The 24686-nt window shown below is 54.2% G+C and overlaps 9 protein-coding genes across 9 annotated transcripts; 4 read left to right on the top strand and 5 right to left on the bottom strand.

Moving 5' to 3' along the window:
* Positions 1-379: 379 nt before the first annotated feature.
* Positions 380-689, top strand: J4E78_005540 (uncharacterized protein; the record flags this gene model as incomplete). The annotated part of the gene is made up of 2 exons (XM_049366159.1): positions 380-454; positions 513-689. The coding sequence occupies 2 exons, from the start codon at positions 380-382 to the stop codon at positions 687-689; spliced, it is 252 nt and encodes an 83-aa protein (XP_049221885.1).
* Positions 690-1927: 1238 nt separating this feature from the next.
* Positions 1928-3813, top strand: J4E78_005539 (uncharacterized protein; the record flags this gene model as incomplete). The annotated part of the gene is made up of 5 exons (XM_049366158.1): positions 1928-2017; positions 2168-2451; positions 2505-2710; positions 2768-3584; positions 3654-3813. The coding sequence occupies 5 exons, from the start codon at positions 1928-1930 to the stop codon at positions 3811-3813; spliced, it is 1557 nt and encodes a 518-aa protein (XP_049221884.1).
* A 198-nt stretch (positions 3814-4011) lies between these two features.
* Positions 4012-5937, bottom strand: J4E78_005538 (uncharacterized protein; the record flags this gene model as incomplete). The annotated part of the gene is made up of 6 exons (XM_049366157.1): positions 4012-4063; positions 4122-4302; positions 4360-4737; positions 4790-5323; positions 5390-5612; positions 5692-5937. 6 exons carry the CDS (start codon positions 5935-5937, stop codon positions 4012-4014), a joined length of 1614 nt encoding a protein of 537 aa, XP_049221883.1.
* A 1025-nt stretch (positions 5938-6962) lies between these two features.
* J4E78_005537 (uncharacterized protein) lies at positions 6963-8297 on the bottom strand (the record flags this gene model as incomplete). The annotated part of the gene is made up of 1 exon (XM_049366156.1): positions 6963-8297. The coding sequence occupies one exon, from the start codon at positions 8295-8297 to the stop codon at positions 6963-6965; it is 1335 nt and encodes a 444-aa protein (XP_049221882.1).
* A 3809-nt stretch (positions 8298-12106) lies between these two features.
* Positions 12107-12674, bottom strand: J4E78_005536 (uncharacterized protein; the record flags this gene model as incomplete). The annotated part of the gene is made up of 4 exons (XM_049366155.1): positions 12107-12139; positions 12164-12189; positions 12256-12629; positions 12667-12674. The coding sequence occupies 4 exons, from the start codon at positions 12672-12674 to the stop codon at positions 12107-12109; spliced, it is 441 nt and encodes a 146-aa protein (XP_049221881.1).
* A 1365-nt stretch (positions 12675-14039) lies between these two features.
* Positions 14040-14939, top strand: J4E78_005535 (uncharacterized protein; the record flags this gene model as incomplete). The annotated part of the gene is made up of 1 exon (XM_049366154.1): positions 14040-14939. One exon carries the CDS (start codon positions 14040-14042, stop codon positions 14937-14939), a length of 900 nt encoding a protein of 299 aa, XP_049221880.1.
* A 2791-nt stretch (positions 14940-17730) lies between these two features.
* Positions 17731-19475, top strand: J4E78_005534 (uncharacterized protein; the record flags this gene model as incomplete). The annotated part of the gene is made up of 3 exons (XM_049366153.1): positions 17731-17949; positions 18009-19229; positions 19287-19475. The coding sequence occupies 3 exons, from the start codon at positions 17731-17733 to the stop codon at positions 19473-19475; spliced, it is 1629 nt and encodes a 542-aa protein (XP_049221879.1).
* A 636-nt stretch (positions 19476-20111) lies between these two features.
* J4E78_005533 (uncharacterized protein) lies at positions 20112-20821 on the bottom strand (the record flags this gene model as incomplete). Its single annotated transcript, XM_049366152.1, has 2 exons — positions 20112-20369; positions 20444-20821. The coding sequence occupies 2 exons, from the start codon at positions 20819-20821 to the stop codon at positions 20112-20114; spliced, it is 636 nt and encodes a 211-aa protein (XP_049221878.1).
* An 845-nt stretch (positions 20822-21666) lies between these two features.
* On the bottom strand, positions 21667-24378 carry J4E78_005532 (uncharacterized protein; the record flags this gene model as incomplete). Its single annotated transcript, XM_049366151.1, has 1 exon — positions 21667-24378. One exon carries the CDS (start codon positions 24376-24378, stop codon positions 21667-21669), a length of 2712 nt encoding a protein of 903 aa, XP_049221877.1.
* Between the last annotated feature and the right edge of the window lie 308 nt (positions 24379-24686).

Raw genomic sequence — 24686 nt, 5'->3', positions numbered from 1 at the left:
GAAAACCTCATGATAAGAAGACATCATCAGCACCCATCATGCCAGAATCAAAAAGACATTCCTGGCCGCTCACATGTCCGGACTTTTGATCGATGCATCATCCGCGGCGATCAGGCTGCGGCCCGTTTCCGTGCCAAGGCTGACCCTTCAATTCGTGTTCGGGGTTTCATCTGCTCAGCCACAGCCACGGCATCTATAGCGACTGTGGGCCCCTAGCCCTTCAACAATTTGCAGAAACTTGAAAGTTTCCTTCCCTGAAGTCTATCTGTATTCCTCCCTCATCAGCCTCATTCACAGACGCACTCGCCTCGCGCAAGGTTACCCCGCCACACGACCCTCAGCGCAACACCAGCCTCGCTACGTCATCACCACCACAACCATGGGCGCATTGAACCTCATTCCGCTCTTCGTTCTCTTCGCGGTGGTCGGAGGCGTAGGATGGGTCGGCTACCAGGTAATTTATCTCTCCGACAATGCGCGCGCACGGAATGCTAAGCCACGCGCCACTACAGATCTTCCTCTACTCCAACGAGCTCGCCGAGCGCGGCGTCAAGAAGATGGAGAAGAAGAACGTCGTCTTTACCAAAGACGGCGCCAAGGTCGGAGTCAAGGAAGTCAATGCCGAAGACTATGCAGATAAGACGCAACGTGCCTTCGTCAAGACATGGAATACTGCGCATGAAGGGTAGGTCGTCATGAAGCATTATGGGCCATCTTTGCTGACTACGTGATAGGGGATCCTCGGCTGCGCGAAGACCTACGAGGTAGTTACAAGGCGACACGCGATTCGAGTGCGAACGGATATTTCTTTTCTACGATACCTTTTTCCTTTGGGCATGCGCGGTCGATATCGCGTTATTCGCATCGGCCGTCGCGAGGATGATGGGAAGATTATACAGACAGGCGTCTGGAGGTCTACATATCGATACGGCGACGATGATTGACGCTTGCGGCGACACATTCGGTGCATCCATATGCAGTACTTTTAGGCAGGATAATGAAGAGACGATGCTTATCGAGGCCCTATCAACATGGCACGCTTCTTTCGCATTACTAACCGCTCGTGCGATAGGTTCTCGCTGCCAAGTAGCACCAAGTACCGAATACTATCGCTTCCAAGTTTGCTCACTGAAGAGTACCTGCCGACGTCACCTCGAAGGACTTGTGCGGACTGGAGTATGATCCGATTACGCGTCCACTCATGGCGATAAGCATATAAGAGCGATCGAACATGCGCTTCGAGCAGTGCTCCGACATGCCGAATCTTGATTGCTGCTCGTACCCAGCTCAACAGCAGCTTCGATTGGCAGCGGATCTATCCTATTCGACTATGTACCCCCATAAGACCGCTGTTGGGAGCGGGGTACATTCGAAGCCTGCATTCTTGGCCGTGGACGTTTCATCTAGACCCCCGGATTGATGTATATCGCTCATCGGTCAGCATCACATGTCACAACATGCACATCGAACCCCCAATACAATCGTCTTGCATCGGGGTTACTAGCACGGTGGGCATCCCACGCACCGCGACGGGAACGATACAAGAACGACGTTCGGGGTATAAGGCGTATGGGCCGAAGAGGTGGGGCAGGCGGGGTGTAAATTACAGTCTGGCCGATTCTTACGAGCTGTTAGAGGGGTGCATCGAGTTTAAAGGTGATGATCAGATATCGATTCACGCTAGCCTGCTTATGCCAGCACCAGCCTGAGGATCAACGACTCTCGCGCACGGACGTTCGATGAACAAAACCATGTCGTGAACTTTGTTGATAACTAGCCCAAGGGTATTAGGCGGTCGTTCTACGGTCTTTATGATTAACCCGGCAGATGATGCGTTGCTCCATGAGATCTTCAAGTCAAACCCCGCCCATCAGATACATAACGCGGGGAGTATCTTGATTCAAGACAGTATCGCCCAAGTCCAACCATGACGATTTTGACGAGTATCTCAACGACTGGATACACGCTGTTTAGCTTGCAAGGGATTTTCAATGCGTTCGAAGTGGCTTTAGCGTCAGTGAGTACACACCTCACGTTCCTGAGGTTGCCGTCACCCTTGCCCTGGCATCTGACGTCCGTCTCACGATCGTGACATGAGGAGACTACCCAACCCCCTGACTACCACATTGATGCGATTCACCTATAAAGCTTCACTGACTCCGAATAGGCCATTATCTACGGTACCTGCACAGTAGTATACAACATCTTTTTCCATCCTCTCAGGCACATCCCTGGTCCCCTCTTCGCACGCGCCACCGGTCTATGTTTCGCGCTACACATACGCGATGGTAGTGTGGTCAAATGGATCAAAGAATGCCACGAAAAATACGGTGATGCAGTGCGTCTAGAACCGAATGAAGTCAGTTTCATCTCGGGAGAGACTGCGTGGCAGGATATCTACGGCCACAAAACGGATAGAAGCAGAAACTTTGTCAAGGACCTGAAGTGGTTGTAGGTTAATTCCATTTGAAGCTATGAGCGAGAAGATGCTGATGACAAGATAGCCCCCGGCCTGTCAATGGCGTCTTGTCACTTCTCATCGCAGACGAAGAGGGGCATCCGCGGATGCGACGTAGCTTATCGCACGCTTTCAGCGACAAGGCTCTACGAGGACAGGAAAGTCTCATACAGTCTTATGTCGATCTTCTGGTACAACGTCTGGGCGAACACGCTGCCGAAGACACCGATATCGATATCAGGACTTGGTACAGTGCGTATTACACGCAGCGCCTTCTCCTTCAGAACTCAGACTAACCATATACGATAGACTTCACGACCTTTGACATCATATCCGACCTCACATTCGGCGAACCCCTCTACTGCCTCCGCGACTCCAAAGAACACCTCTGGATCTCAATCACCCTCCGCAGCCTTCAAGCCATCGCCCTCCACGTCTCACGAGGCAAGCACTTTACATTCCGCTACCTCGATTTTGTGCGAAGCCTCTTCACTGACAACACCGGCCCCATGCGCGCCCGCTACGAATTCGCGAAACGGGCCCACGACATGGTAAGCAAGCGACTCGAGAAGATCCAAAGTGGAGAAGACACACGCCCCGATTTCTTCACACACATAATCAAGAACCAAGAGAAAGAAAGCACTCGACTCACCCGCGCGGAAATGGATAGTAATGCTGTTTCGTTCCTCATTGCAGGTAGTGAAACGAGTGCGACGGCTCTGGCGGGTGCGACGTACCTCCTCCTCCGCAACCCACAGCCGTACAGGAAACTCGTTACGGAGATCCGGTCACGCTTTTCTTCTGCTGACCAAATTACCGTTGACGAAGTCAATAAACTGGATTACCTCATCGCTGTATTCCAGGAAGCGTTGAGGTACTATCCGCCTGCTGCCACGGGCCTTGCTCGTGTGGTGCCGGCGGGTGGCGACTGTGTGTCGGGCTACTATGTCCCTGGCGGGGCGTCGGTATATGTATCCATGCATGCCATGGGCCATTCTGAGCGTAACTGGCGGGATCCAGATGCTTTTGTGCCGGAGAGGTGGTTGGGGGATGAGCGGTACACGGATGATAAGAGGGCGAGCCATCAGCCGTTTAGCTTTGGGCCGAGGAATTGTATTGGGAAGACGTATGTTGCACCCTCTCTTCTTCCGACTTCTTGTTTGTACGGACGTTGAGCTGACATCACCGTCTCTAGTCTTGCACATGCGGAAACGCGCCTCATTCTCACCAAGGTGCTTTTCGCTTATGATCTAGAACTTGTGGACAAAGAGAGGGATTGGATGGACCAGAAAGTCTTTGCGCTTTGGGATAAAGGGCCTATGATGGTCAAGGTGAAGCCTGCACAGCAGCCGTGAGGTGCCGTGCTGCGGCATGACTAGTTGGCATTGTCGATTTTCTTTTTGGGTTAGCTGACTTGCTACAATGGCGGCATGTGTTAATCTGAACGAATGGGGATGCGATTGAAACTTCATCAGCGGTATAATGGTGTTAGATACTTCTATCATCTATGACGGTTCCGCTTCGCATTCATCTCGTGCGCTCCAAGACACTTCCTACAATGTGTAAATGAACTCTGGGTTTTCTCTGTCCGTAAGATCGAGCCATCTACACTCAAGATTAGCGCATGTACACATCTATAATGCATCTGAGCGATCAGACTTACTCTTGGTTCTCAAGCTTAACGTATCCAGGGTCAGCACGAATCAGCGCCTTCTTCTTATTCTGCCTGACGCAGTAGAAGTGGATGAACGCTATGATACCCAAGCAAACGCCATAACAGACGATAATCGTGATCTCGGCTGAAACGTAACGAGGTGCGTCTTGCTGGCGGAAAGTTTGGGGGCCTGGAATCATCCATCGCATTAGCCGGACTCGTCTCAAACACAGAAGGTAGTACATACCTATAATGTTCCCAGCACAATACCCAATCAAATACATAGCCGCCACAGTGGTTTTCTTCGTGTACCCCGCTACATTACTCGAGATGAGGCTGAGCAGAGCGACGAACGGGGTAGGGCTGGCTTGGGTGAGGTAATAGCCAGCGAGACGACCGGAGTTGTTGTTCAGAGGCAGTGCGACGATGAGGATCATGCCGATCATAGCAGTGGTAAGGCCGATCATGGATATGAGGAGGCGGTAGCCGTATTTGTCGCCTGCCCAGCCACATGCGATAAGAAAGACGACTTCGACGGCGCCGCCTGGGGTGCCGTAGAGGAGGGATTCTTCGGGTGTGTAGCCGAAGCCGACGATGAGTTGAGAGAAGAAGTTTGAGATGCCGCCTTGTTGGGGTGTTAGCAGTTGGTTCGGTGAGATTTGTGAATGATGGCTTACCGTTGGGGATATCAGCGATCAACGCGTAGAAGAAGAACGCCCAGCTCAACGGATCGACCAACGCCTCCTTCAACTGATACCACTTGAAGTGTTTGTTACCCACACCCTGCGCATTGATCCTAATACGTTCAATCGCCAAAACCCGATCCTCCTTACTCAACCACCTACAGTTCAACTGGTTATCCGGGACGATCCACAAAAACGCGATACCAAGACACGTAGTAAGCAGTCCCGTAACCAAGAAAACTATCTTCCAGGGCTCCATGATAGTTCCGTACTTGCGACATCCCACAGCAATGCCGTAAGCGACGCAGCCGCCGAAGATTTGCGCAAAGCCATTGAAACTGAACCAGATGGCTGTGCGTGAGCCTTGTTCTTTCTTGGTGTACCATTGCGAGGTGAAGAGGGCGAAACCGGGGGTTACGGCTGCTTCGAAGACGCCGAGGAAGAAGCGGATGGCGATTGCTCCAGCGTAGTTTTCTACGGCTGCGAAACAGGACAGGACGAGGCCCCACATTATGATGTTGAACGCCGCTTTGATATGTTAGCCCCTTGGCAACATGCTGAATAGTTAAAGCATTAGAGTGGAATGAGACGTACAGTATTTTCCCAGTGGCAAGACTTGCAGTAGACGCGTGGTAGGATACTCCCAAGCGATATATCCAAAGTAGAACATGCTACCCAGCCACGAGTACTGGTCTCCGACTAGACCGATACCAGATTCTAGTATGTTGTCCGAAGGAGGGAGTTTCAGACCCATGATACTTGCGTAACTCAATGTGGTCTTGTCGAGGTAGTTGAGCCCGTAAACTATGCACATGATCTGTAAACATCATTAGCTCGTTACCAGTCATGCCAACGAACGCATCGATAATTTTCAGAACAGGGAAAATTGAACGTACGGGCATCATATGCATATCAATCTTCCTCAGCAGCGCTTTACTCTTCTCTTCCGTCAACTCCACAACCTGGCCCTCCATGCCCTCGAACGCCTTCATCGCCGCATCGGCATCGTGTGAGTGCTTCAAGAGTTTCTCGTCGAGGACATTCTTGAGACCTTTGCCGTTGTTTTCGACAATCGGTTCTTTCTCGACATCCACGGGCGCAGGATGCGGAGATGTGGGTGGGTGGTCGGTCGCTGACGCCATGACGTGGTATCTCGAGGGCGCTCGATCGCTTCGAATAGTCGACTCAACGAAAGAACAAAGATGCGCAATACTCAACTGCGCAAGTCGTAGTCACAACCGTTCATATAAACCCACCCAAGAGCCGACGCGACGTCAACGTCGACGCACAAACCTCCGTAAACGATAACCGACCTCCCCAACGCGCCATTGACGTCCGCCCATTCATAGTTGATAAGCCACCCCTGCATCTCCCTACACGCGATACGCTCACGCCCGCAAGTTGCCGTACCACTGCGGGGTATCTCTCATGTTGATCCGCGGAACTACTCGAGATAGGGTCTGACACTACGTGATAGACAAGCGTACCTTCCGCAACAGGAAGCTGCGATGGGTGGCTAGTTCCGTTAAAATGGGGGTGATTGGGTAATTGCCGGGAGAGAAGCAGTGGAAGCTCAGCGGAGGCGTCAGACAAGGTATCGCAAGAGTCGCAAGAAGTCGGCTTGGTGATGATAGCGGGCTTGGCTTGTCTGCTGGACGGTGTGCGAGTTGATAGGGAGACAGGTGCGTGATGGTGATGATGTCAGTGCTGAAAGCTTATCGCTAGTCGCGATTAGACACGTTAAGCATAAAGCAACGTTAAAACTCTAAAGTGAACGTCAGGACAGTCACGGAGCGATCATATTCGAAAAGATTTGCATGCGATGGCGGTATGAAATTTTGTATTGCAGCAGCGACAAACATCATAGCTAGCGTGTCACGCATAACACTTCGTTGTATCAACAAAGTTGTGAAAAAGTACACCATGTAACTCCAGGCCCGATTATCGGCCGATGCTATGAACCGCGCATCTCCCCAGCCCCCAGGCTTATCATGATTTGGCCATGTAGCCGTGATACCCGAACGCCGCCCATATGCCGTTCGTAAATGCTGAAGACGACCACCCGTACTCAGAAAGAAAAGTGGGGAGTACAGATGTAAATGTGGAAGCAGAACAAGAAGAAGTCGCTTGTCAGCAGAAGAAGATTAAGACACTAGCCGTGATGTTGCTATGATCGCACGAACACGCTGTTGAGTTTGTTTAACGCGCTGCTATCGGCAGCGGTGCTGTTCTTAGCGAGTCTCTCCGGTGCCAAGTCTCGGGGGAACCTCGTTGCAGTGTTAGGACTACGGCTACCAGAACGGCTGTTGTTCTGGTTGTCCTTATCTTGGGTTTCACCGTTGAGCAGCGACCCCAGTGTAGGAAGCGGTCTCGATGCTGCGGCTGCGGCGGTGCTATTTGACTCGGGTGCCCGGGACTCGGACTTGTCGGAAGGCTCTGGTGTCGGTGGCTTGTTCGCACCTGCTGAGGCGGCCGCGCCGTTGATGGCAGGTAGTTGCGGACCTTGCTCGGGGGCTGATACTTTCGGACGCGCAAGTTCAGTGGCACGCTGAAGGTGCTGCTGTTGAGCTTGCTCGGCTGTCGACGGAGTGCGGAGAGGCGGCGTCGCCATATATTGTTGAGCAGCGTGTGCGGCGTGCGCTGCGTAAGCGGGGTGTTGCATCAGCATGGGATGGTGGCCTTGAGGAGCGTGAGGGTGGGCCATTGGTGGGCGGTCGAAGACGTGTTGTGGGTGGTAGGGAGGCTGCGCGTAGACGACGCCGGGGTAGAAGTAAGGCTGGTGCGAGTAGTACATGGGAGGAGTACCGTTGGGTGGTGTGGGAGGATACATTGGTATCGCGTACATGGGTGCGACAGGGCCACCACGGGTATACGGCGAGGAAGGTGCCATGCTGTGTCCTGGTGCGCTGTATGGCGAGCCAGGCATGGGCCCGCGAGTGACGGCAGGCACAGTCTGGGTCTCGTTCACCGCCGACTCCGGGTACATGTTCTTTGGCGGGCGGATGTGCCGCAGTTGCGCATCGTTGGTCGGCTGTGGGAGGTTGTTGGAATTCGATCGGGAGTAGTAGCTGATGAGGTGGAGGTGCTGTCCGCTCTGGGTGGTGATGCTGAAGGACTGCTTCATAAGACCATCCGGCTTGTACCGGTAGCCGTCTGGTCCCTCGCCGTCCGATTCACCTGAGCCTGTGCCGTCTGGGGATTTCCCGCTCGCCCTCTTCGCTACTGGGGCTGTGGGAACTGCGCTGCCTCCCCGCTTGCCCTCCATCTCTCGGTACGTGAGGAAGCTGCCCGACACGCGACTGGCACTCCATGATTTTCCGTCGGTCCACCGCCTCATGCCGGCCTCGCGCTCGTCCCATACAAATACTGAGCCTGACTTGATCTGCTGGCGCTCCTTCTCGGATAGGCGGCGCTGTACCCGCGGTAGTATGCCGATGCGGCAGGCCTCAAACAGGATGATGGCATCGTTTGGCGTGCGAACGTGTCCGTGGTAGGTCTCCATTGCGAAGACGTGTGTGGGGGAGATGTGTCGAAGATAGTGTGGAGGTGTCAAGACCTCATAGATGCTGTGTGGTTCGCGTTAGTCCAAGCCATGGAACAAGCGCTTCGGGTTCAAGGCAATGCGACAGTTGCAGTAATCTTGGTATGCAGGGTTTCCGGCAAACTCGGAAATCGCGGTGCGCATAAATGTTGGAACAGGGCGAACCGAGAAACGGCATGCCAGAGAGGGGGCAGGCAAAGCGGCACGGAGACACGAAACATAAAGACAGACTTACAATAGGGTGTGTGACTGTGACGGGGCGTGTCTGCAAAGCCGTCGCAACGTCTATATGGGGCAGTGCGATGAGGTCAAATGTGTCGAGGTCCGGTGACGTGAAACGGGCCGGCAATGAAACGGAGTCAGCGTCTGATAGGTGTGCGCGGCAGTGGTCCACTTGGTAAGTTGGTATAGGCGGCGTTAGGTGACGAAAGCTGGAAGTTGGGGAAGATGGGTCAGAGGGCGAAATCTTTGGAAAGCCATCAGCAGTCATCCGCCCTCATGTACTTGCAGGCAGGCGGGCTTGGGACCCAGCAACGCTCCTTTGGCGTCTCTGGCCCTTTCTGGGCGCTGGGGTCGTCGTCTTGATCGCCCGCCGAGACGTGGAGTGGCGTCTGATAGCGAAATAAGGCGCACGACAAGCTTTATTTGGACCCCAGCTAGCTGCTCACTGGCCTTCCGTTCCAGCGGAGCCCCAGCAGCGTCTACCCACACACAGCCCCCAATACCTGCCATGCCGCCCTGTGCCACCAGCCAGCGTCCCCAGACGGCGTGAGAAACTGTTTGCAGCGACGAGCCCTCACCGCGGCTCGCACACGCCGGAGCCACGGCATGCCCAGCACCACGCAGCGCCTGGCGGCGTTGGCTCGCCCAGCCAAGCTTTGCGAGCCGGATAACTCTAAACGAATCTTTATTTTCGACAAGCCTTCGATCCCTTGGCAGCCCCACTCGGACCCCGGCGCTGACACCTCCCAAGACTTCGCGGTGTGGTCCATCAGTCCGTCAATCCGTCTTGTCCTGCTTGGCCCCCGCTAGCAGCAACACACCAAGCACAGCCAAGGCGTTCCAAAAGTCCGTGTCGTCCCAAAACCAACCCACGCTCGCGTCGCCCTCAGATTGTGGCAGGCCATGGCATGCTTGGCCTCGGTCCCCTAAGAAATCTCCACCTGTCGTGCTCTCGGCGCCCTTGGAAGCGGACAAACAACTGACCTGCGCGACAAAGGAGCTGCCTAGTCTCAATGGAATCCTTACACGCTCCGGCATGCCGGCTAAGTGCAGAGTTTCTGTGCCGTCTGCTCACGCAAGTAAACGGCCGCCCGCAAACTTGTGGCATACGTGGAAACTGTACCCGCCAACCAAGCCGATTCCACACTCCGCTCTGGATCAGACATCCGCTCCGATCCACACCAACGTAATCCGGCGCTTGCAACTTCTCAGCTCATTCGCTTAAAGGCTCGGCCAGCACTTTGATTAAGCTTGGTGCCTGCGGTTTAAGCTTACCACCGTGCCACGAGGATCCGACTTACCCACACTGGCGGTATCACAGGGCCGTCGCTTCTCCGCTTCCAGAACAGAAGAGCTGAGCATCGGAGCCATGAGACTTCCCGCCCCTTGACTGTCATCGTGGCAGTGTTGCGCCATGACGAGACCCGACTTTGCGTAAAACCCTGCTGCCTACCAAGTGGACAGCGCAGCACCTTGTTCATCAGACCGTCTTTCTTTGTCAAGACTCCTCCAAGACCGTAGACTGCGGACGAGCACTTGTGCAAGATGCCATGGAACGTGGCGTCTCAGCTGCCCGAGAGAGGTAAACCTCCGGGTGGAACCATTGGATCAGTAGCACTCAAGCCTGCCAAGTAGCAAACAGGATTGTTATTTCGATGGATGGCCAAGGCCGCCCTTCTCCACGTTCATACAACGCCCGCTGCTTGTCTTATCAGCTCACACCGTCGAAGCCGCGTCATCCGACTTGTCAAGCCTGCCCAGCGTTGGCTTCTCCACATACCGGATATTTACATCATGGGTTCGCGATTGCAGGCAGCTACGTCGTTTCAATCACCAAGCACGAGTCTCAGGGAAAGCCGTCGTATGTCTCTACGGGCCGACATCTTCACGTCAAGATTACTGTGAGCATGAATAAACGGCGATCTGCGTGCGCTCAGTAATCTGTCTCTCGCTTACAGCTGCAAGGTTGCAGATAAGGTTGGCGCAGACTTAAGCATAATTTCCTTGCCGCTGCTATCCCCGGTGTTGGGTTGGTCCTCGCCAAAGACACCCCTCACAGCGATGAGTCGCAGCGCCCCATCGGCCGTTTGCTCGTATTCTCAATCCTCCCAGATCAGCTTCCACACACAACGTGTCCACTAGCTATCTTCACATGCTGCTGCACCTGCCGAATGCGAAGCACTGGAGCGACTGCAAGCCCACGTGCTCTGAGCCGCAAGTCCAGAACTGCGCCATCGGAGCGTCGTACCGTATAGTGGCAGCCCCTAGCCCACGATTTGAGGGGTCATCCGGAACCGGTGGAAAATTAAGGTAGGCCAAGCAATCGTTGGTCCGATAGCGCCCGATGATTCCCCCAGGTCCCCAAACCTTTCCTCGACGACCGGCGCTCTGACGGCGTGTGTTTATCCGTGCAGGGCCGGCATGCCTTACAGCGCCTCACCACCGCGCGTCGAGCCGCTCTTGATGGAGGGAATTCGTTGCGAGTCCGAGAACCCGGTTTCGCGGTGCCATTATGCAAGTTGCTCAATCTATTGTTGCCTGCTCATTTGCTCCGTCTGTGCCACAGCGCCATACCAAGCACTCAACCGCGCCAAGGAGCCTATAGTGTATCGATATTTGCCCGCGACATGGAACCGCGGGCCTTCTCTTCTGGAAGCCATCTCCATCTATTTCCGCATCCAAATGACGCATGAGCAATATGACCGTCACTTCGAGTTTGTTGGACGTGATACAAAGCCGGTGGCAGCAGCCGCCTCGCTTCTGCAGTCCACAACTCCACTATGAACAGCGTACATACTCCGCCTCACGTACCTAAGCGATGTGTTGGAATAGCTGACTTGCTCACGACAAGCCTTGGTGTGTGAGATCCATACGTCGCCCGCCATCCTGGTACCAACGCATCATCTCACCTCAGACGCTACACTCCACGACCACCTCTCATCCCAGATCACTGCCCTGATTACTGATGCCCAGGCATACCGAATCGCAAACATACTTTCCAGGTGCTTGCTGCATACACACACACACCGGTTCGTGCCTCTCCATTGAGTTCCCCGCTCGAACATGCGTTCTGAAACAGAACGTGTTTGGCCGGACAAAGAGTTGTGGAAGAGATCATCCGTGGACCTCGTTTGATAGTCCCGAGTTATCCGCGACGGCATGAAGGATCGCAGCCTAAGGATGCGTGGCGTTGCATCCTACGGCTTGGCTTGGGGCTTGGTAATTGCTGGGTAACGCATCGGAATTGGACGAATGCGAGTCCCACTTCAAGATTGTCACGTGAAGCTTAAAAGTCCTGCAACTACATACCATTTGCGACTCATTGATCATTGGCTTACTGATGGCACTGCCTTCGCAGCTATCATGTGTAAGTCTACATCGTTCACTGTCAAAATCCGCGGCTCTTGGAATTGCACGTCCTGTCGTAGATAATTCATTCCTAGAGCAGCACCTTCAGGACAATTGTGCGCCTCCCAGACCCAAACCTCCGTCGACATAGTCACAACAACACACTGCAATACAACACTCGTCTCCATGCTACCTCCACCTTATGCGTAAGAAGGACCGAACAGGCCTAGAACCTATATCAACGTTAGGTTACGTACCTTGCATGTTTCCATGTAAATGTAGGCTGCTAGACGTTTAGTTTCTTCCTAGGTTGATATACCCGAAACTGCTCAGAAATCGCAAAACACACTCGGAGCAAAGAACTGATCCCTCCCACACTTCATCGCCCCAACCTCCATATTTTTCTTCGAATCCTCGCGACAAGCAATCTCCCTCTGCGGGCAGAACAACCTCCCCGGATTATTCCCATCGCACTTGTACGTGCACGCCTCACCCTCAATATCCAGCTTAAAGACACCGCCAGGGAACGGCGCCTTGCTATCGGGACCGGGACGAGGCGTCTCATCGGTATCCGCAACGATTTCCTTGCCGTCAGTCTCACCGCAACTGCCCACGGCTTTGCCGACGCTGGTGGTGTAGAACTTCCACTCGTGGTTGACGCTGACGGAGGTTCCGTGGCCGGAGTAGTGTGTGACCATGGCGATGGAGAGGGCCATGCCCTTGCTGGGATTTGTACTGGCCGGGCCTACTGAACAAGAACCGCGTCATAGCAGGGAGGTATGTCTGAACCTTCAACCGCTTCTTTGTCTGTACCATGTCGAATGGTGCGTCGAAGTGTCGCTGGAGGAGTTCTTCGTTCCGTATCAGGGCATCGCCTTTGACCATACACCACGATGATACCCCGCTACACGACGCGCTGTCCACGTCATATGCTTTCGTATACGACACTGGCATCGTTGCGTGGCTCTGATCCGGGCTTGGGGTATTTTTTCGGGACGAGCGGCTGCGCACGCCAGCTCCAGTCAGCGGAAAAGCAAAATCCGCCTGAGCCGCCGCAGCGTTTTGGGCGCGCGAAGATCGCTAGGAATACATGGGTTGTGACGAAGGCATCTGTCTTGCTGGGTGTTTTTGTTGGGTTCAGGTACGTCGCATTCCGTGCCATCGGATGCGCACACGTCGTAGGTGCCAGAAGCGTTCAAGTCACCCTCTTTGAAGCCATTCTTCCAAGTCAGCTTCCCATCTGCGTCTTCCGTGGCCATGACCTGGATCATGATACTCGACTGGAAAGTATGAGTATAGGGGTGTTGAAGTTGACGGCTGGGAAGGAGCTGAACCACTTCCACATCGGTGTCTATACTCACGAAGTCATTCAATTTTGGATCATGTGCAAAAAACTTCGTAGAGAACATACTGTATGGTGGCCTTCGTACCCAGCAGGCGTAGACGTCATCTTGGGGCGGAAGGATCCTCCATGGCCGCTGTCCTACTAAAGTTGGAGGGGAAGGATCGTTGGAGTAGGCCCCCAACTCAGCCTTGCGCTCAACGCCCGACTATTTCAAGACCATCGGCAACAAGCAGCCCACGATCTGTTCTTTCTACAGTATAGTGTTATAGCGAGCCAAGTTGCATGGCTGTACATTGAATCCCAGATGGGGGCTACTTAGGTACCTTTGTTTACGCCCGGGCGCTAGACCCCACCTTCTAAGTGCGGCTGCCTAACACGAGTTAGAACTTCACGTTCACCTGTGTCGCACCTGCACCTTTGTCTTCATCACTAAAAGACACGATACTCGAAGTTTTTGATGGCGTTGACATGAAATCAATTTACGCAAGCCCTCGCCTGCCTGCGGACACTCCATCTCCTCGGCACCACACTCTCGCAACCACACTCCTCTCTCAGCCCTTTTCCCCTCAGCCCTTTAGCTACCACAATCTAATATATAACTTAAATTATTTAGAATTTCTACTGCGTCCTAGCTACTTAACTTACACTCGCTACATTCACGCTTTCTGTCCCGTTTGCAGCTACTACAATCGCACTCACCACCTCTTCTCATCTCCTCGGTCTCCATCGGCACAACCTACTATCTTCATCACCATCACCATTACCATTACCTCCATTACGACGCAGCTATGGCGGAACCGACTATGGCAGATCTAAAGGACTTGCCCGCCGGCTACACCTCATCCAGAGATGTAGGCGATGTACTCGTAGGGCAGGACGACGCTCGCCGTCTCATTGAAACATGCTCGTCTGGCGACGACACAGCTTTATGGAGTCTGCTATCGCAGCCACAGCATATCGAGACGCTGCTCAGTAAGCCGCACACCATATATTATAAAGACCCCTCCCGTGGGAAGGTCATGGCAAGACCAATCCCGAATCTTGAGCGGACCTTGATGGTAGCGGCTCAGAATGGCCACGCTGCTGTTGTGACCGCACTACTTGCCTTCGCCACAGAGCTTAGCATACCCCTATCCGATATCGTAACGAGAGACGTCGTCAACAAGGCCATCGATGGTGGCCACGCCGCTGCCATCGAGGCACTGGGCGCCGCCTACCCGAAGGTCACTGAGATCCGCATCGGCCACGGCCACGAGCGGCCACTCTACGAGGCCGTGAGGCGAAGGAAACCAGATGTAGCTGCCGCGTTGCTCGAGCTTGGGGCAGATCCATTGCATCCCGTTGCGCCGGGCTACAAGAAACTCGGAAACTTTCGCTCGTCTCTGATGTCTTTCGCTGCCATGATTGAGGGTCCGCGCACGACTGAGATGCTGTTGGAACGCGGAACGCCTATAGCGGGTACTGCTGCGTTGCATACCGCTGCGAGATTCGGTCAGCTCGATACTATGCGTCTGCTGATAAAGCATGGCGCGGACTTGGAGGAGGTCGTTCCGGGCTGGAAGGGCTGGACACCGATGCACTTTGCTGCCTCGACTGGCAAAGCCGATGCCATGAAACTGCTGGTGGAACATGGCGCACGCATAAACTCGAGAGACGAGGATGGGAAGACGCCTAAGCAACTGATGTAGGCGCAGGATGCTGCTTAGCACTAGCACACATGGACGATGGGGGCGCGAAATCTGGTTATCATCATAGCTGCTGTCCGGCTCCTCCAACTCATAAGAGCTTGTCTTTGGAGATGTGCGCTGAGATTTGGGTGATGGGACTTGTTCGTGAGGGAAAGATGGTTTGTGGGACGAGAGGCGGATTGTGGGGAGAGTATCGTTCCTTGAGTCTTGGGTTCAGCGATGGCGTTGTGTTGATTTCTGTCAAAATTACTCTAGTAACAGTGCGAGCTTCTTTTTGCGTGTGTAGCTATTGCGCATTCATGGATCTGTGTTGCAGCTCAAAGTCCTAGACTGGATTTCAAAGTAGCTGCGTGAGGTTGTGAGAAGCAACGACGCAGTTCCTTTGTGAGGCGCTCGGGAGCACTCAGGTCCGTCATGTGTGTGCGCCGCATCCGCATGTGCGAAAGCTTACTCGAGCGTCGTCTCGCCGTCATCTCTTCTTCGTCGAGGTCTTTCCGCATACATCTCATTCCGATCGATATCCTAACATCCGGTCAGATTCGCTAAGAATTATTGAGGCCATAAACACGTCGCTTAGGTTATTCCCCCCATCTGTAGCAGCTGCAGGCAGGATGCTCTACTTCTTCGAGCCGTGATGTCAGCGCCACCAACCTACCGTCGTGCGCAAACCCATCACATCTCAGGCGCCCTGCATACTCCCGGTCGTAAGAGCACGGCGCCCGCCGGCTTGGATTGGCTCGAGTACATACGCCATGTACGGAGTGCAATGTTGGCCGGATTGACATCTGATCTGCAAACGCTGGGTGTGCCGAGAGCCGGACTGCGCACCGTTGCCCGGTATTTGCTTTCCATGTAGGCAAGATGAAAATTGAATCTTTTGGTGATGCGTGGTACAGTTGTCCTCGCAACAGTGGATGGGAATTCGTTTTTCGAGCTACTGATTCAGCACATGCGCTTGTGGCACTGGTGCCGATTCAGTCGAAGGCAACCTCGGAACGGGTCATGTGCATCATGAACATTGGAAGAACGGCTATGGAATACGACTGGTACGACCCAATGTATTGGGCCGTTTGCGCTGATCAATCTTTGTACCGGTCCCTTGTTCTTCGCAGACTTATGCAAAAGATCGTGTACTGGCATGTTCAGCAGTACTGACTGCGTGGCATCGAGATACCCAGGCGCGGAGGGGCACGCCCATAGCAATCGCGTTGTTACGCGCACCATGTGCTGAAGCGACTCCAAGTACTACACTGCACGACGATAGCTTAACTCATGTAGAATAAGTTTTCCTCAAGCGACCCAGTCCGACAGATGTCAGTCACCAAGTCGGAACGAGGAAGCCACGCAGCATACCCGCCAAACTGTGCCGCTGCGTCGGAGACGTCGAGCGCGCCTGTCAATTCCCAAGGTCCTGGCTCCAGGTCTAACAGCAGCATCATCACGCAGTCCCAAGCAACGTACCCACCTTCCCTTGCCTCGGTCACATCCCCCCGCGCTGCAGCGAAATATGCGCAAGGACCCAAGATCAGTCATCCATCAGATAAACCACGGTACCTATCCCATTTACCTCGTGCGGTTCTTCACGTGTCAAGTACTAGCGGTGGTAGTAGCGGCCATCTGCGCACATGCGGCGGCTCCGCGTCAGCGGACGTTTTCAAGACTTATTAGCATCACGCCACGGCTAGCTCGTAGAGGAAGACACCAGGCTCAACTCTGCAATCCGCCCGCCTGCACCGGCAGAGTTCCGTATCTGGGGTTAAATGAGTGCGGTGTTCTCGGGCTATCACTACCGCGACGTAATTCAATACCGCTCCCACAGCTCCCCATGGGGCGGGAAGGAAGAGTGGCGGCATGAACAGCGCCATTGGACACGAAGTGGAGGTCCTAAAGAGTAGAGGCATATCCGATACTCATGGTAGCGAGATCTAACGGGGTGGTCAGACGGCTCATATCAGTGGAACTCGCAGATGCCGTGTAACTCAGACCCTTCGTGCTCACCCCAGCCCCCCAGCGTGGAGAAAACGAGTGGAGAGACCCAAAAATTTCCTGGAGCAGCAGGGCAACCCATCTGGGGAGCCCACGGATAAATAACGGGTCTACTCCAGTTAACAAGCGTACAAGCCTGTCGCGGTGCGGGGATATTAGCGCGCGTATTTTAGCACCGGAACAAAGCTTTGCATCGACAGTTCTGATAGGTGACGAGCAACCAGCAATACGAAGTCTAGAGCAGACAAGAAACAGCCACCTGCAAACCAACACGCAGCGCTATGGATACATCTGGTGAGCGGTCCGCTGCTAGGCCAGCGTAGCGACACAGCACGACTCTGTCGTGACAGCCGCCTCGCACGGCTTGGAGGCCCTTGCGCAGACGGCGCAAGGAACCAGCTTGATAGCCAGAAGCCGTGATTGATGGAAACTGTCTCGTGCATTCCTTCCATGTGCACATAGCGCTGACGGCGGACCCACCAGTCGCCAGCGACGGATTTTCCATCTTTCTGGGGAATTAGACAATGCACGCTCGGAGATGTGGAGGGGTGGGTGGATGGTTCAAGCGCGCCCCGGGGGTGACTACTGTACACCAGATGGCTAACCATGCCTAAATGCCGTTGCTGCAAGGTCACATTTAAGCCGCCCCGCGTTGAGTGTGCGCACCCCGTGCTGTTTATAAGGTGGAGACGTTTCCCCGGTTTATCCTTTTGTCTTCTTTGCCAGCCCAGAGTTCCTTTCTCTGATCTGATACCCCTCGTCCTTTTTTTTCTTGTTATACCCCGGCAAGAGCCCTTTCGCAAAGATGGGTGACGTCCCTAAGGAATATGGCGGCGATGTGCACGTCGAGAAGGCCATCTCGCATGTCGACGACTCGGTCGCGCTTGACGAGAAGGCTCAGGCTGCTATGTTCAAGACGCAGGCTATGGACGCTGAGACTGCTGAGCATGACATGGGTGTCGTACAGGCTGTTAAGGCCTACCCTATGGCTGCTCTCTGGGCGTTCATCATGTCTTGCACTATTGTAAGCTCCTCGCTCAAATCCCTTAGAATTAAGATGCGGTTGCTAACAAATCATTCCAGATCATGGAGGCTTACTGTGTCTTCCTGATGGGTAACTTCATCGCTCTGCCCGCATTCGAGAAGGAATTCGGTATCCCGCTCACACACCCGGACCCCGACCGACCACACGGCAAGATTATCGCGGCTAGCTGGCAATCAGCGCTTCAGATGGGAGGGCCCGTTGGTGCCATTATCGGTGTATGCCTGGCTGGTCCTCTCACCAGCCGCATCGGATACCGATGGGCGACCATTTCCGGTCTGATGCTTCTCAACTGCTTCATCTTCGTTTTCTACTTCGCCAACTCGCTCCCAATCATGTTCGTGTCCCAGCTTCTCGAGGGTGTCCCGTGGGGTATCTTCATTGCCAACGCTCCCGCGTACTGCTCTGAGATTACACCTATCCAGCTCCGTGCCCCGGCTACTCAGATGCTGCAAATGTTCTGGGCTATCGGTGCTATCATCGTCAACGGTGTCGCGTACTACTACAACCCCAAGCCCGACGCAAGCGCCTACAGAATCCCCATTGCGCTTCAATGGATGTTCCCCACTCCTCTCGCTATCCTCATCTACCTGGCGCCAGAGTCTCCCTGGTGGTTGGTACGCAAGGGCAAGCTTGAGCAAGCTGAGAAGGCCGTCGGTCGTCTCGGACGCAAGGGCCAGCTAAACCTCAGCGAAGCCGTCGCTATGATGCGCCGTACCATCGATCTCGAGAAGTCCATCAAGGAGCCCAGTCTTTTGGAGCTGTTCAAGGGCACCGACCGCTACCGTACTCTCATCGTCTGCGGTGTTTACGCTGCCCAGAATTTGACTGGTAACCTCATCGCCAACCAGGCCGTCTACTTCTTCCGTCAAGCTGGTATCTCGGTCAACACCGCTTTCGCCCTTGGTCTCATCACCTCCGCTCTCCAGATGATCTTTGTTATGCTCTCCTGGATTCTCACCACCTACCTCGGCCGCCGCACTATCTACGTCTGGGGATCCCTCATCAACGTCGGTTTCCTTGTCGCACTTGGTATCGCTGCTTCCGTCGGTGTCTCTAACGCAGCCTCTCTCGCCCAGGCTTCCCTGGGTCTGATTGTTTCCGTTCTGTTCACTCTCGGACCGGCGCCCGCTTCCTGGGTCATTATTGGAGAGACCTCGTCCATTCGTCTCAGGCCCCTCACTACCGGTATCGGACGTGGTGCTTACTACGTTGTCAACATTCCTTGCATTTTCCTCGCCAGTTACATGCTTAACCCCGACGTAAGTTTTCTCTCTTTTCGATTGTCACAATGAACATCTTGCTAACGAACATTCCAGGAGGCAAACCTTGGCGGCAAGTGCGGTTACGTCTGGGCCGGTACCGGTTTCTTCTGCTTCGTCGTCGCATACTTCTTCCTCCCCGAGATGAAGGGCCGCTCTTACCGCGAGATCGACATTCTGTTCAAGCGCAAGGTTCCCGCCCGCAAGTGGAAGAAGACCGTCGTCGATATCGGCGACGACTCGTAGATGGAGACGCGCCTACCACGGCGAAGTTTTCGAGTCTGCGGAAGCAATGCGTCATTTGGCGCTTGCTGTCTTCTGTTGTTCAGGAAAGATGTAGTCGATGGAGTAATGCGTGCCCTCCATACCCTAGGGTCACGAGTAGAGACGACGAATGAATCATCTCAACATAACATTTCGAAATTGCGTGACCGATCTGTATAATCACATGTGAATGGATGCGTCATGCTCTAGAATTGGAGAAAACAAAGCCAACATAGAAATCGCGTTTTATTGCACATGAAAGCGTGCAGTTCGACATGCGTCGCAACCCAAGTTTGCAATGCGCAAATGCCAAGCCACTAGAGCTCATCTAGTTAGCACCACGCCGTTGGCCCATCCGAATCAGGCAACTTCACAAAAACCGTCGATTGCGGGTGCCTGGAGAATTACCACGGGATTTCTGACCCATCTCACTCCAGTCTCGACCCGTCGCCACAACGCAAAGGCTAGATCATCAGCACATTCGAGGCTTTACACAAGGTGCTTCAACCCACGCTTAGTATGCCTAGCACACAAGTAACAGAAGATACATGAAGCAGTCTCAAAATATAAACATGAATTCGTATATACACAACCTCCCTTCCCGCTTCCCGCATCTCTCTACGACGAGCAAGTAGCCAACATACTAGTAAGCGCACTCTTCTCCGCACTCGTAATAGTAAGCGCATACACGCTCTTAACCTTAATCCACATCTTGCTGTACGTGCAGTAGTAGCTGGTTAGCGGGGGCTTCCACTCCTCAGGGCCCTTATCACCCTTCGCTTGGTTGACGTTGTCGGTTACGGCGAGGAGCTGAGGGTTTGTGAGGTCGTTGGCGAATGCTTGACGGCGGGCCGTGGTCCATGATGCTGCGCCGGACTGTGTGGGAGTCAGTATGTGGAGTTTGGAGAGGGGAGGATGGGAGGATGAGGGGATAGGAGAGGGAAACGCACCTTCCAGGCATTGCTCAATGGCACCATGTGGTCGATGTCGACGTCGCTGGCTGCAGTCCATGTAGCGCCGTCGTAAGGGCTGAACCACGATCCAGAGGTTGCTGCGCATGCACTGCTAGTAACGACGTTTGTGCCGTCGCGCTTGAGGACTTCCTCGCGTGTGTTGCAGGCTCCAGACTGGGTTATCCAGTGAGGGAAAAGATCACGGGAGTAACCAGTTTGCGGGCCTTGGGCGGCGACGGTGAGACCAGCGAGCTGGGTGGTAGCAGCGGATTTGCTGGGGACGTTGGGAGGAGCGCGAGCCTCGAGAACGGCTGGTGTTGGGGCAGCGGAGACGAGGGCGGCTGAGGCCACGGCGACGAAGATAGATGCCTTCATGGTGATGGGATGGAAGGGTGGCGGCTTTGCTTTTGTGAGAGAGGAGGCTGTGCTGCGAAGTAGAGCTGCTTGATGATCTCTGACTTGTCCCTTCGATACGACACAGGTTCCTAGGCGGTTATATACTCTACTTCTCCCTCGCCGTAGTCGGCGCGTTATACTTCGGACATCGTCTCTTCCAATGATAAGCACCACGCGCCTCCCAAACCCCTTTGCCCTTGCTTTTGCACCGCTCACCCCGTCTTCGCATCACACAGCATACTATTCCAATGCGCTACTCTTCTCACGACCCCGAAAGAGGCAGGTGGAGGTAACGGCCAAGTCACCGACACCACGCCCATCATACCCCCCATTGGGAATGTGTACCTGATCAGCCGTGCTTACAAGCCCGCGACACACAACGAGTGGTTTGCCTTCCTACTAAGGAGCGCGGCGCCGACCTACCTGCATAGTAGCGTAGACCTGACTGGAAGGAGGTAAGATGACTTGTGTAGCAAGCAAAGTCGCGGATGATCGCAGGTGCTCTTATCGCGGGGTGTGATAGGTGGCGGGGCGCATTGGCATGGGCGATGATCGTCATCTTGATTGGGGCTCGATATGAAACCTCCGACAACGTACCGGCGCTTCCTGCGGTTCGGCGCGTTATCCCTTTCGAGGTTGTTGGGGAGAGCGAATGGGTGATAAGGAATAGTAAACGTGAGGATGGAGGTGCAGAAGAGTTGAGATGGTTTGGGGGAAGTATTACTGAGTTTCGGTGTTCTGCGCCTCCTGTCTTGGCGGCCGGAACCACTCGGATACAAGTGATCCTGGCCGAACAGCCCTGGAGGTATCCTCAACCCAATTCCTCACACATCTACCTGGTACTCGAATGTATACGTTCCAGATCCCACAGTCTCAATCTTTCCGCCCGCCAGAACCACCTCAGCCACCGCACAAGGCGGAACCACGACCTCAAGCCTCACAATCCCCGCCTCCTTGTCCAACCTCCAAGCGCTCTTTGCAAAGCCTAACGGCGTCTCCAGCGTCGCCTCAGCATGATCTAACCCACCCCCAACCAGCGGCTCCACCCTAATCTTCCTATACCCAGGCTCAACAGCCTTCAGCCCCGCCACACTCTCCTGCAACCACGACGCCACAGTTCCAAACGCATAGTGATTATGCGACATCTTCGCGTTGCCTTTGCCGTCGTAACCTTCCCATGTTTCCCATAGAGTTGTCGCGTCTTTTGTGATGGGGTAGAGCCAGGATGGAACGGTGTCTTGAAGTAGGACGCGGTATGCGATGTCTGCACGTCCGTGTTGGGCGAGTACGGGGAGTAGCAGGCCTGTACTCATAAAGCCGGTTTTCAGGTGGTAGCCAGCTTGCCCTATTAGTTCTACGAGACGTTCGAGAGCTGCAGGCTTTTGCTCTGGTGAGATGAGGTTGAAGGCGAGGGCGCGAAGGTAGTCGTCTTGGTAGTCAGATGCGATGCGTGCACCGTTTTGTTGGACGAAGGCAGCGCGCCATGCTTCACATGTCTTTTCCGAGATATTGAGGTAATGTTTAGCGTCGTCCAGTTTGCCAAGGATGTTGGCGATGTTGGAGAGCAGACGAGATGAGTGTGCCAGGTAAGCGGTGGAAATCGCGGCGCTGGGAAACAAGACGTCTTTGATGATTGTGGGAACTCCGCTTCCGACTCGGAGCCATTCACCATAGCTGAAGCCGGTGTCCAAGATGTACTGCTCGAGGTCACCGCATCCAGCACCGAGTTTGGCCCAGAACCATCTTCTCCAGCTCATCTTCTCGCGTGCTCGATGGGCCAAGCTATTCACCCAGCTCTTCATGCTGTCGTACTGGCGCGAGAGGACTACGTTGTCGTTGTAGTGCTGGTACAGAGCCCAAGGCACCATTGTAGAAGCATCGCCCCATCCAGTTGATCCTGACATCAACTTGGTGGTGAGTGAAAGCTGGCTACTGAACTGTGAACCAGCGCTGGGAACGTATGATGGGATGCTACCGTCGGCCAGTTGCTCCGCAGCCAGGCAACGCAAGTACCGACGTAGGAAATTCTGACAGTCGAACAGCATGGTCGCAGTAGGAGTAAATACTTGGATATCTCCAGTCCAACCCATTCGCTCTCGCGTCGGACAGTCGGTCGGTGTATCGGTGAAATTGCCACGGGTAGTCCAAACAATGTTCTGATAGAGCTTGTTTAGGTGGGCGTCTGAGCAGTTGAATGATCCTGTAGTTGAGATGTTGGAAGCGATGACGATTCCTTGTATGTCAGTGGGGCTAAGGCCGTAGTCCAAGCCTCGGACTTCAGCGTAGCGAAATCCATGGATGGCGAACCAAGGCTGGAAGTCAGCTTCGCTGTCTCCAAGCGTTATGACGTCCCGTTGTACGATATGCGGAACTATGGGAAGCTTCAGATAATTGATGTCAAGCTCTCCATTGCTGGACAGGACCTCGCTATAGGTCATGGTGATTTTAGAACCCGCTTGACCGCGCAGCTTGATCGCCATAATGCCGGCAAAGTTTTGTCCAAAGTCGACTATTTGTGCGCCTGACGGAGCACGAAATACGGTCTTGGGTGGCAAGCGCATGACTTCCTCGACGCGTTCGACCTCCTCTGCAATTAGCTTCTTCGTCAAAACCGAGACCTTTTCGGCACAATCCGAAGACTCAGTATCGCATTTCTCCAGCCACTCGTCAGCGATTCGGAAGTCGGTATGTTCACCCCACACGGGGTCTGATCGAAGGATGGAGCCTTTTGGACACCGCCATGTCTCGTCGGTACAGAATGTAACAGTTTCTCCGTCATCTGTATCCACCTCAAGCTGTACAAGCGCAGAAAGCCGGTGTCCGTAGCGACAGCGCCCTTCGGTGACGCCGATCTGACCTCTGAATCGACCATCCGCAACAACGACGCTGACCACATTCTCGCCAGCCTTCAGATACTTCGCAATATCGTAAGTCTGGTACTCGGTGAACTGATCAAAAGGCGTCCAGCGTGGTACCAACGCCGCACCGGTGACGTTATTTCCATTGACGAAAAGCTTGTACCATCCGCAAGCTGTTGCGTAAGCTCGTCCTCGGGCTGGTGTTTGCGCGAGCTGCAGGGTGCTAGAGAGGTATATGACTCTGCCATCTTTTATCGAATTGCCGGTTGATGTCATTACAGGAGCGCTGATCCAGGACGCTTTCCAGTCGGATGGCTCCAGAAGCCCTGTTTCGAACCATGCTTGCTCGGCTGTGTCCCAGAGCTTGTCGCTGGGCTGGTCGGTTTGATCCCATACGCGGAGGCGCCAATGATACCGAGTGCGACTTTTCACACTGTCGCCCCCGTAGATGGCTGTAAGTGATGGAATCTTACTTGTGGCTGTCTTCCCGCTGTCCCAAACGATATTCTCGGATTCGAAGGCTGGAGATGTAGAAACTTGAAGTTCATAGGACGATTGTGTGACATTATGAATGCCTTCCTTAGCTGTTAGCTGCCAACTGAATTCCACGGGAAATGCATCGATTCCAAGCGGACTGGATAGCCTGTTGGTGCGCAAATGGTACGGTCGTGCAGACATGAAGGAAAGTGTGGTAAGGGAGGTTAGATGTGCGAATTGATGCCACAGGTGGCCACTGATCTCATTTTTGTAGTAAAGCTCCTATGTCCGTACCAGGTTTCCCTACAATTCGACATTGGACGTTGCTGCCACGGCCCGGGCACGGTCTGCTTTTACGCTGCAACGGTTTTTCGACTGCGCCACGGAGCGAGCGCCTTCCGGTCCCGGGCCTCTCGCGCAGTCGCGAAGATGGAAAATGAGTTTCAGCGGGGCTCGGCAGATTTTTCAGCGAGAGTGGGCACGGCTGTTCTTCGACACCGGGTGCAGCT

Source organism: Alternaria triticimaculans (assembly GCF_023758025.1).
Source record: "Alternaria triticimaculans strain BMP 0046 chromosome Unknown scaffold_7, whole genome shotgun sequence".
Lineage (NCBI taxonomy): Eukaryota > Fungi > Ascomycota > Dothideomycetes > Pleosporales > Pleosporaceae > Alternaria > Alternaria triticimaculans.
The sequence above is the reverse complement of the archived record's forward strand: the minus strand, read 5'-3'. Positions and strand labels throughout refer to the sequence as shown.